Source organism: Arachis duranensis, chromosome 10 (genome assembly GCF_000817695.3).
Source record: "Arachis duranensis cultivar V14167 chromosome 10, aradu.V14167.gnm2.J7QH, whole genome shotgun sequence".
NCBI classification, from domain to species: Eukaryota; Viridiplantae; Streptophyta; class Magnoliopsida; order Fabales; family Fabaceae; genus Arachis; species Arachis duranensis.
Genome location: NC_029781.3, coordinates 101,604,403 through 101,616,189, shown reverse-complemented (window position 1 = coordinate 101,616,189; position 11,787 = coordinate 101,604,403). Strand labels below are relative to the sequence as shown.

General features: G+C 33.4%; 2 protein-coding genes across 10 annotated transcripts in view; both read right to left on the bottom strand.

Moving 5' to 3' along the window:
* The window catches only part of LOC107471460 (peroxisome biogenesis factor 10), a gene marked incomplete in the record, with an annotated part of 5,741 nt that extends 4,743 nt beyond the window's left edge, over positions 1-998 (bottom strand). The window contains 3 exon segments of the mRNA XM_016090927.3: positions 1-168; positions 323-402; positions 783-998. Of these exon segments, the coding sequence (XP_015946413.1) occupies positions 1-168; positions 323-402; positions 783-959 (425 nt within the window).
* Positions 999-1,879: 881 nt separating this feature from the next.
* LOC107471457 (uncharacterized) lies at positions 1,880-10,368 on the bottom strand. Of its 9 annotated transcripts, none has more exons than XM_021134246.2 (11): positions 9,993-10,368; positions 8,922-9,039; positions 8,308-8,575; positions 5,359-7,740; positions 5,108-5,219; positions 4,904-4,986; positions 4,196-4,440; positions 3,430-3,516; positions 3,234-3,333; positions 2,496-2,706; positions 1,880-2,400 (listed from the first exon to the last, which is right to left on the bottom strand). In XM_021134246.2, the coding sequence occupies exons 3-11, from the start codon at positions 8,395-8,397 to the stop codon at positions 2,228-2,230; spliced, it is 3,483 nt and encodes a 1,160-aa protein (XP_020989905.1). In that variant the 5' UTR covers positions 8,398-8,575; positions 8,922-9,039; positions 9,993-10,368; the 3' UTR covers positions 1,880-2,227. The 9 variants fall into 9 exon arrangements, with proteins under 9 accessions (XP_020989905.1, XP_015946409.1, XP_052111823.1 ...); XM_016090923.3 differs by having other exon boundaries at positions 8,308-8,406; XM_052255863.1 differs by having other exon boundaries at positions 8,308-8,406; positions 8,922-8,981.
* Positions 10,369-11,787: the final 1,419 nt, after the last annotated feature.

Here is an 11,787-nt window from a genome sequence, read left to right as displayed (position 1 = left end):
TCCTTCTCAGCAGCACGCATCATCTCCGGCTGAGCAGCCAGTGGGAACCGCCGTGGCTCGGTGGTTGTGGGGACGGTGCTGCTAGGACCAGCTTCATCACCGCCATTTCTTCCAATGTGACCCCAACCCATGATTAATTGTTCCTTCCCTTCTTTCTTACAGCAAAGCCTAAAAATTCCAGAAACCAAATCTGTTTCTTTTCTATATCAAATTGCAAATTACAAAGTTGTGTGTGTATGTGTGAGCTAGAGGTGTTCATGGCCAGGCGAACCAGGGCCCTATATTTTACTCAACCCCGAAACCTTGACATTTCATGATATACCTAAAAAAATTAGGATGATTATAATTTATCAAGATATTGGTATCCAGTGTAGAACTTAAACTGTCCTTGTAGTCTGAATCCTACACCAAAACCATAAAATAAAGAATCAAAAGACTTCAAAGTTCACATATTCACATTTTATAGTCACATACTAAGGCCAAAATCATAAAAACTATATAGACATTACTATGCAGTACAGTACAGATACTTGGAACAACCAAAGCATAATAGCAGAGGAATCACCATACTAATTCTGCAGCTGCTAGCATATATATATATACACCATTATTATACTCGAGGAGTGAAAAATGATAGGAAATCAAATTTTCCTTGTTGTTTGGGCCAAAATTCATCTTTCCTGTAAATTTATCTTGATTCCCTAGCTAAACCATTTAGGAAATTATGACAATTAAAATCAACAAATTAAAAAAATCATGTTTTATATAATCCGACGGCCTACCTGCAGGAAGATGGCGACGGTGACAGCGGAAGAGAGGTGCTGGCGGCAGGGAGACGTGAAGCAGAGTGAGAGAGAAAGAGAGAGAGGACTGGAGAGGTGGTTGCAGAGGAAGGAACTGAGGCAGAAGCAGTACGCAAACGAGTGTGTCTTTGGTTCGGGACTTTGGAAGTGTGCCATTCATATGTTAAAAAAAGATTTTTTTTTTTCCTTTTTCTGAAACAGAAACAAAGAGTAATATTCCTAGTAGCAATGTAGGACCAACAAATATTATCATTTTGAATCGGGATTTTGTAGCTAATCATTTCTACTCATATTTATATTTATAGGAATTTATACACAAAAAATATATAATTTATATTTATAAACCAAAATTTATACATATAAATTAATACAATTTATATTTATATTTTTTAAAATTTACACGTATAAATAAATTAGTAAAATATATTTTTTGAAGACAATTTAGTCAATCACAACAAAATTTTAATCGAATAATTTAATTTTAAATAAATTTTAATCACCAAATCAATTGTTAAACCTTTTTTTATTAGATATATTAATCCTTACATCTAATTTTGATAAAAAGAATACACAAATTAGTATATGTCATTATCTAATAAAATATATAACAATTTTTAATGATATTTAAAATTCTCATATCACTCTATTTATATAGACAAACAATCTAATGTTTTATCTATCAAACTAAAATTTTAGAGACAAATTTGATAATTAAAATTTACTGAGTGCTAAAATGTCCGACAAAAAATTTCTTAGAGACTAATTTTGAGATATTACTCTTAAAACAATTTCTTTTTCATTCATTTTTAGTATGTTTGGATAACTTTTTTAGTAAAAATAAAAAGCATTTCAATATATATAGAGGTTAATAGGTTATTTGGATGAATTTATAAAAGAAATAAATCCTTTTCTAAAGTGATATAATTTTTTTAAAAGCAGTGCTGATAAAATCACAAGGCTTCATATTTCTCCTCAGTCTTAGAATCATTTGCTATAGGTGAAATTCTCAAAATTGTCGTCACACAAATGAACACAATTATCTTTGGATTCTAATACCAAATTACTCATGCCTCAAAATTACAACCATTTTCCAAAGTCGGCATATTTGCTCAGTTTGCCATACTTCTATACAAAATCTCATGACAAAATCAAACAATAAACTAGTAACTGAGTCCAGGCCTAACTAACTAAACTTTCAATAATTTGTAAACATGTTATGAAAAGTGAAAACTAAATGTATTTATTTCTCCCCTGAAAAAGAATCCCAAAAACACATGATGAACTTCAGTTGAAGACCTCAAAAAGAATTGTGCAGCTACAACTCTAAAACATGCATGCTAATTGCAAAATGCTACTTATTTATTTCCCCATTCCACCCATCCCCATCAAATCTTCTATCACTACAACTTCTCACAACCCCTTTATTAAGATTTGTTTTCTTGTTTAATCGTCGACAACGGCGAGACGTACTCCACCATTTGTACATCTGTCATTCTACTTTCATCAGTTTCCTCTCCTTGGTATACTTCATCAGATCCAGAACTGAACTTTTCAAAATCAATTTTACATTTAACAGAGACTGATGCTGGCTGGATCTCTGTAATATGAATCACCAAAGTTATAATTCAGTTGTTGAGAAATGTACATAGTCATCTCATTTACAGTAACAAGATATTGTAACGAGTTACAAACCTCTTGTTATAACTGAATCCGGAGATTGACTCTCCTTTCCCAATAGCTTTTGGCACATGATGGCTCCTTGAAAATCTAGGAAAGTGTAGTCCAGAAACTCTGATCTTTGGAATTCTGTCATCTGGTCAAAGCCAAAAGATTTCGTCCATGTCTCGAGCACACCAGGAACAGCAGGCAAAACTAGCCTCTCCACCCCTAGCTGTGTGAGCATCTGAGGGAAGAAAACTTAAGGTAAAAAACTGGAGGGGAAAAAAAAGAAGCAAAAGATGACCAAAATATGGAATCTGAAATAAAATGATTATTATCATAATAGAAAAAAAATGAGAAAAATAGAGTTAATGACTTTAAATAATACAGATAATAGATGCAAATAATTCTTTCTATTTTACATAACTCACAATCTATGACAGACTTGGTGGTTTTACATTAATTTCTATTACGAATGAACTGAAATATTGAAAGAGAAAAAAACTTATCTTGGAAACAAAGGGTAGGATAAGTTGAAGTTGATTATAGAAAAGAATAAAATTTTGTACGGTTGTGACTTCTTGTAGATTGTTATTCTTCCTCTTTATGTACCCTATTCATGCTAATGAAGCAGGGTGGAATCTGTAATGATGACAAGCTAATATACCGTATATGTGAAAATTAATAAAATTGGATCAAACTTGGTAATAGTTTTGCTTGCATACTTTATGGAAAATAAGGAAAAGAGTAAATTCATATATATGAGGTTACCTTTTCAAGTTCATTCATTAAAATGCGACACATTCCAAGTCGACGGTACTGAAATCTGGTACCTACAAGTGGTACTTCTGCGACCTTCTCTCCATACACCCTAACAATTAAAATGCAAGGTAAAATGATTAAAAAAATGAAGCAAAAACACACCCTATATTACTTGAAAATTAGAAAAAGCGCATCCTACGATCACCTAAAAGTTGCCACGCTTATCAGTTCTTCATTTCTTTCAAGAAGTACAGTGTAGAAACCCTGGAAATTCGTTCTATTAAGCTGAGACCTGAAAATTTTCAAAGCGCATACATCAGGCATTTTTCAAGAGAATACATGAATAAATTGTGGCAAAACTTAAGAAACAGATATAAACATTAACTTCTGAACAAATTTGTCAGTGCGAAAAGGGATGAATGCAAGGAACTAAAATATTCATGTTAACCCCTCATTCTAAATGAAGAAACAAAAAACAATGTAATAATTAGGAATCTCCTACCAAGATTATCTAATATCAATTCCCTGACAACCATTACACAAATACTTGCAGTTCAAAACTCTTCAAGAATTAACTCGTATTCATTATGCCATCCATAGTTGTAATTTTCCACAATAAGATAGAACATAAGGATTGCTAAAATCAGGAAGACCAAAAACTTTCAACATTTTAGAACTTTTAAGTTACCCCAGGATAATTGTTATTTAGGATATATGTATAAATGTATTAATGAAAATACAGTGAACTTATCCTGAATGGTAAATCTAGACCTGCATATTTTGCACTAATTATATATGAAAGAGAAAAAGCTTATAATATATCAAATTTACGAAAAGGAGCTACATCTTTTGTTATGATTTACGGAAGGTTACACATATTAGCAGATTTTCTGATTCAACACAAACATCCATGTGCAAGGAATCCTAATAAATTAGGATGAACAGGAATTGGAAAAGATTTTTTTTCTGACCATCTGCTGAATATGACATCTTCCATGAGATCTCTGCTAGAGGAAGGGTTCTGTAGGGGCTCAAAGCATTCATGCATCACAGAAAGTGCAATATTGAGTTTGCTGTAATTCTCTGCCATGTATTTGTCTTTAGCAGAACCAACATCACAATTCTCAGAGTCAACAGACTTGATCAATGTCCAAGTTAGATTGTCTGCATCCACTGAAATTGGTTTTCCTAATAGTTTATGCAGGCTGGTGTATATCTGTGAAAAAATAGACAGAAGAAAGTGTATAGTGAAACCAATGTCTGAAAAGAATATCTTGCAGAATATAATCTAAGATTAAAAATTACTTGCGTCTTTAACTTGACTATCATCTATAAAAGCATCCATTGTTGACTAGCTAGATCTATTGATCCATATATGAAAGCAGGCATGACCTGAATTAGTGCATAAGAAAATAAGATCTGATCCCTATATTAGAAGGAAGCATTAACTCCATAAAATCTCATGTGGAATTGTTTTTGATAATACTGTAAGTTAGTATCAACATAAAATGGTAAAGCAATGCTCCCTGGAAATGTTGAATCATAATAAATACAAGAAAACAGAAAGAACAATCAATTTGGCGATAGACAAAGCAGAACTACCAATACTTCAAGCAAAATACAATTAATTTTTTTGCTTAATAAAGGGAAGAAAAGAGAAGGGGGAGCATAAAATATACCTGTTCACATTTGTTTCCACAGAACCATTTTGCCATACGTCTTAATTTATCTACTGTTCTATTTCTCAAGCACTCAAGATGATCTGTAAAGGAATAACAAACACAATAAGATAAAAAATTATGTTGTTTGCACACTAACAAAGTAAAAAAAAAAGACATACATGTATGTGTGGAACATTGAAGTAAATAAACATATAAGCTCACATTTACGTTCACATTGAATGCAATTAAGAAATTGTTTGCCCTCATCCCCCTTCATTTGGCTGCAAATTCCACATCGACATGATGGACAAAACCAGTCACCACCAGGAATTACCTATACATGCAGAATGAAGCCAGCTTATTGGTATAGAAGTACTGAACTAAATAATCACAAGAAAAAAGATGGGAAAGGAATACAGCAACAAGATAGCACTAGATATTTGCATGCTTGAGAATGAAAAACGGTAACTTACCTCTAAACCTAGACAACTAATATGAAATGCAGAAGGACATTGATCACACAAGATAAGTTCACCCCCATATTGACACACAGAACAAATGTTGTCGTTTTCGCCTCGACAAAGATCATTTGATTGTTTCTCCGTTTTCTCCTCCTTCGTTTTTTCATGCATTACTTGAATCTGGCAATCCAGTAGCGAGCGACCGTCTTTCAAGAAGATACTAGCAGAAGGTCTATGGTTACTATTGGAACCAGCATGATTAGCAAAGCCACAAAGACTGTACATCTCTTGACAACAGCAACACTTGATTCCATCACGACCTATGCGCCCCTCAGCCTTGATTGAATTCTTGCCACGTTTTTCCCTGAAATAGACCTTACACTTTGCCGAAAAGATGTTGTTATCTATTAACCAAGACAAAATATTTTGAGGTTTTTGGTGTAAGAATCCAGGGGCAAGCACTTTCTGCACCCTTTTGCTTGATCTTAGCACCCGTGTAGGTACTCCATTCCTATGGCGCTTTCGGGAGCTATTCTTTGAATTCTTCGAGCGAGGATTGTTTTCATTCCCATTCCCTTTTGAAGTACTCACTGGCAAACCATTGTGTAATTCAGGTTCCCTTTGAACCAATTGTGAGACACAACATAATAGATCATCACTATGAACACTTTCTTCATTACCAACAGAGAGATGCATAGGTCTCATGCTGGATTTTGTCCATTTGGGAATACTTTCTTTAATGTATAGCCTACAAGCACCTTGAAGTGTTCCCAAAGTCTGATTTTTCGGAGACTTGTACAATGTTCTCCTCCGTTTCTCAGTTGGATAGTCAAAAACCCATCCTTCTGCTAACAGATGTTGTTTTGCTTTCAAGTTCCATTTCCTTTTCTCAGCATGGCGATTCTCTAATGCATGCAAGTAATATTTCACAACAGCTTCTGGACAAAATTCAGGTTCAACTGCAACTTTCGCAGAAGAGGAAGACGCCACCATAGAATTATAAGCATCATCAACCCGATTGCTACGCGATTGATCAGAAAGAAGATGTAGAATGCTACTATCAACCATATCAGGCATCCTACCCGGGTCATTTTGGGACACCAGAGGTTCATTTTGCTTAATATATCTACAAGCTTTGGCAATTGAAGTGTAAACTTTTGTGCCTTGTTCACCAGGTGGCTTGTATCTGTATCTGTATCGCCCAGCAAAATACCTGTCTTCAGTCACCTCAATTGTCCATCCAATATAAGCAAGATGTTTTCTCACTTTTGTCTTCAAGAGTTCCCTAACCCTCTTGCTCTCACATCCAAGTGTGTATTGCTTAATAACCTCAGGACAGAATTCAACTTCTGACAGCACCAAAGGTTTCCAAAGCACAGATGAACGAACATGTCTATGGCTGGAAGTTTCCTTTTGATCTTCAGGAAATATTTGCTGAATTGAAGATATCGGTTCTCTTGACCTCACATCTTCCTCCTCAGGTACATTCACATTTAACTCTCCCATATTTTGCTCGTCAAAGGCCCCAGTATTCAAAGTATCTATATTGTTTTCCTCTTGAATATGATCGATGCTACCAGTGTTTTGATCACAATCCATTAGATTTGCGGAGTCACCTTTCTTCTCAGAGACATCAGTTATTCCTGTGCAAGAACCAAATGCAATAGCGGGAACATCATCACTATCAGCAATAGCAGTAGTCTCAACTAACTCAGTTCTTGGAGTTTCTTCCAAGAAATCAATTTTTAATGCGGGCAAAATGTCTTGCAATGTGAGAGCATAGTAGTCACCAGCTACCTCCAGAACAAGATCTCTCCACAATTCCTTCTCATCACAAGTCCAATCCCTAATAAGGTTCTCAAACTCCTTCCTAACCCTCACATCATACCAAATCTGCTTCACTGAGACAGCAACATAGGACAACCTCTCACACTCCTCTACCAATTCAAGAAAAACCCAGTTCCCCCTTGGCTTCCAATCATCGGCAAATTCATCCCAATCATGAGTCATCCTCAAATGATGGATCCCAATTTTCATCTCATCACCCAAATCAGGGAAGAACACCCTCCTCTCATCCATTCCATTGCAATGATCAAAGATAACACCTTCCCACCATGCTTCTTGGTAACTTACGTCGACACAAAGTCCAAATGGGAGGTCCCATCCACCAAATTCAAACATCGGAGGCATTGGCCTAATGTAGCCACGCTCAACATTAGAATCTGAAACACTAACACCATCCACAACAGGTGAAACAGCAACCACATCAACAACATGGCTTGATCCATCATCTTCCAATACATTGTCATACCTCACATGACGCTTTTGTTTGCCACAATGTATAACTGTACCTGGGTGCCATGACCCCATAAACCCATCTTCCACACTCCTTACCTGAAAAAAGATAATAAAATCAAAAGAAATTAGAATGATTAATTAATTAAGATTTTGAATATTTTGGACAGAGTTTCAGAAGCCAAATTTTCAAAATTTATCATCACAAAATGATTTTTGAAAAGGAAAATGAATAAGTGATAATAAGGGAATGAATGTGATGACTTGACTCCAATAAGGTGAGTCAACCATGAACAGTGCCAAAATTTTGTACTTGCACGAATGACTAAGATTTCAACAGAATGCAGAATGGATATATTCAGTTACATTGAAACCAAACAAACAAATCCAAGGTATAAGTAAAACGTTCTGTGATAAACCCTCATGGAAATCAAACTAAGAAACAGGATACAAAATCATTAAACACATAATACAAAGAAAAAGAAACAGAAAAGTGTGAAACTAACATAACAAAATACCAGAAACATATATACCGAAAAAAAAAGTGCAATTCCATTAAGAGGGAAAAAAGGAAAAACAGACCATAGAGAACATCATGACATCAGGTACTCAAATACAGAAAAGATTATGTTTTTATTGGGGAAAAAAGGAATTCATCATAATTACCTCAACTCTCTCATTAAGAAGAAGTTTTTGCTTCAATGATGCTCTTTTGCGTTTTCTGATGTAATTACACTTCACGACATCAACCGCCATTGTTGGAGACTGATCATACAATGTTGTTGCTATTTAGAGTCTCGTATGACATAAAAAGAACATTTTGGCAATAAGCCAAGAACACAAAAAAAAAATCACAAAAGAAAGATAAATAAAACGGGTACAAAACGGCAAGGGGAAAAAAAAGAACAAGAACGAAACCCAGTTCTGTGTTTCCCTGCATGAAAACATAAGCTTTTCATCATAAAAAAAGATTTTGCAGTCAAAAACAGATTTAATATATAGCTCATGTTGTATTCGGCCAACAAAGAGAGGGGTTGGGGGACTTTTAGCAAGATTTTCATAGATAGTGAAATAAAATTATAAATTTTAGCTTGCAAAGACATGCACTAATGCCAAGATACATAATCACAATGCAGATTGGATATAAGAGTTTATGCCGACCAAAAACAACAAAATTTGAGTCACTCTTGCTTTCACATCCTACAGAAAGCATAATGTATATCTTTGATAAGAAATAATAAGAACATCACAACAAAATTGAGAATCAAATTATTCCTTACTTCTTTGTTTATTATTCTCATCTTGAAGACTTAAATTTCCTCCTCCCATATGGGTGACAACTAACAAGAGAGGTTTGTATTAGAAAAGTTTGTGCCAAGCATCCCCAGATAGTGTTGACTGTTGGGAACCAAGCAGTATAGCCTCCACCGAGTTAACATTCAAAATTCTAGACTAAATCAATCACATTAAACAAAGATGCATACAAGAAAGCCTTATCCCACTTAGATAGGATCGGCTACATGGATCAAAGGATTGCACCCTATTAACAATCAACATATATCATTAAGATTAAGATAATTCAAATGCACTGCAGAAGAAACTACCATACCCAAATAATTAAGCCCAAAAGAAAAAAAATTTGAAAGAAATATAAAGAAATAAAAGTAAGACAGGAATATCAAATATCTTCACATTATATATCTATGAAAATAAAAGGCACAACAACAACAACAACAATATCAAATATCTTCACATTATATATCTATGAAAATAGAAGGCACAACAACAACAACAACAACAATAATAATAATAATAATAATAACAATAAGAAGAAAAAAACTATTTGCAAGTTCGAATGATGGGAAAATAAATTTAAAGAAACTATAAAATATATACAATAAAGTCTCAGTGATATATTTGCATTGCTGAGTTCTCCAGAATGTACTATCTCTAGAAACTAACCACGCACTGAATATATGAACCGAAAAAAAAATTGAGTTCAGAAATTCACTAAAGAACAGAAAAGACAACAAACAACAAACAGTTACAAAGAAATGAACAATTGAAAATATCAAAACTTCCAGAACTCAGAATACAACTCGTCACCAACATTCCTTACCAATGTTTGACAAAATTCAAAACACAATTCAATGACTCAACCAAGTAACCAACTCAAACAAGACTCAACACAAACGAAGTATTACTTTGATCATAAATTTAAAATTAGGACAAAACTGTAACTCAAATTAAAATTAGGGAACATTGCAAACCCTAAATAAAAATTACCAAAAAATAGAATAATTAAAATTCAAAAAACATCGGAAACCGTAAGAGTTCCTGAAAAAATTTACCGGCTGTGTTGGAAGGCACGTCGAGCTGAAAGAAATGATGCAGAGGGAGGAATGTCGAACTCAGAGTGATCACCGGTAGTGAGAATATCTCCAAGCAGAGGAGGCGGAAGCGACGATCATCGTGTTCGGAATTGGCACAGCGGTGGTTGTTTGATCTATATCAAAGACGGAACTAACGTTGGTGGGAGCAATAGAGGGTTTGGTGAACACATTACCTGTGATCACAGGCGAACAGAGGTGACGAGAGGCCAAAGTGGCGAACCATACGCAAACGGCGACGGCGAGGTGCGAGGAGTGACAATGGCGTGAGGTGAGAGTGACAAAGCTGTGAGTGAGTTTTTGTGAGTGACTGAGTGTGTGTGAGTGAGTGAGTGGGTGAGTGAGTAACGAGAGTAGGGTTAGTTTTTTTAACCAAACTTTAGGGTGTGGGAAAAGGGGCTACTTGAAAATGATACATACATAGCTAATAGATAATTAGATACAATGTCTATGAATATAAGTAACGTAAAGCAATAGGTAAAGTGATAAAATCACGAATTAATTACCGTTAATTACTCGTTTATTTAAGCAAATAAAAAATACTGTAAGAAACTAAAAAAAAATTAAAAATAAAAAAAAATAAATTTTTAATTTCTTAATTTAAAGACAAATAAGTATTAGATTAATTAAAAATATAAAAATATTCATTATTTTTTAAAACTTAAAATATTTAAGTTTTTTTTTAAATATATGAAAATAAATAAATTTTTCGAAAAGATTTAGATATCTCATATTTTAAATAATGAAAAAAATTTATATTTATCTTTAAATTAAAATATCAAAAATTTATTTATCGTTTAAAAATAATTAATCTACCACCTTATGTCCTTATCTACTATCTCATTTCTTCGTAAAAACTCCATTCAAATGTTTATATGCATTATAGAATTTCTAGTTAAATGCATTAAATGTGTGCTCGATGTTATTAAGGGGTAAAAAATATTTTTTTAAAACATAATAAATAAAAAATTTTATATAATTGCTCCCAAGTATAATTGACAAATAAAAAATTAATTTTATAAAAGAAATAAGAAAAGAAGTTCAATTTCAAGGTGATTAATCAGGATTTAAATAGGGGTCCAAATCCCTCCCTAGTCTTTTTTTTCTTTGGATCTAAGCTCCGTTAGTTTATCAATATATATTGTTGTCACATGTTATATTAAATAAAATAGTTAAATATGTTTAATTATTTAATAATTTTTAATTATTATTTTAACCTGGTTACATTTTTGTAAAAATAAGAATCGTGTAAAATTTAAAATTCTTAAATAACTTAATATAATAAAAATTGTTAAATAATTTAATAAATTTAAAGAGAAGGATGAGGATGCCGTTGGAGCCACCAGTGTTTCCTCTGCCGCATGCTGCTGCTTCTCCTCCTCTGTCGCCACCGTTTTGCTTCCAACTTGCCTACCTCTTCTCTGTTCTGCCGGCGCCATTCTATGAGTTAGTTGTACGGCCCAATAATCAACAAAAGTGACATTTTATAACAAATTAGAAATAGAATAACATAACAAAAAAAAAACAGAGCAACTATTAAATATTTAAATTGGTTTTAATCCTATAGTTGATGTAGTTTCTAAGAAATGATTAAGGATTTTGAGCTTATTTTTTGAACATGTTGGAAAAAATAAAATTACCGTTCTTTTGTAAATCACTACACTATAGATTGATAATAAATCACAATTTCGAAAAGTTATATTGCATTGCTATTTTTTTTAGGGTGTGTTTGAAAAAAAAAAAAAAAACATTAGCT

Coding starts and splice junctions, on each gene's coding strand:
- LOC107471457 (XM_016090923.3), bottom strand. CDS start 8,942: ATGAGAATAATAAACAAAGAA. Junction 7,741..8,307: donor TTCTTAATGAGAGAGTTGAG/GTAATTATGATG, acceptor ATCTTTTTTCAG/GTAAGGAGTGTGGAAGATGG. Junction 2,707..3,233: donor TAATGAATGAACTTGAAAAG/GTAACCTCATAT, acceptor TTCTTCCCTCAG/ATGCTCACACAGCTAGGGGT.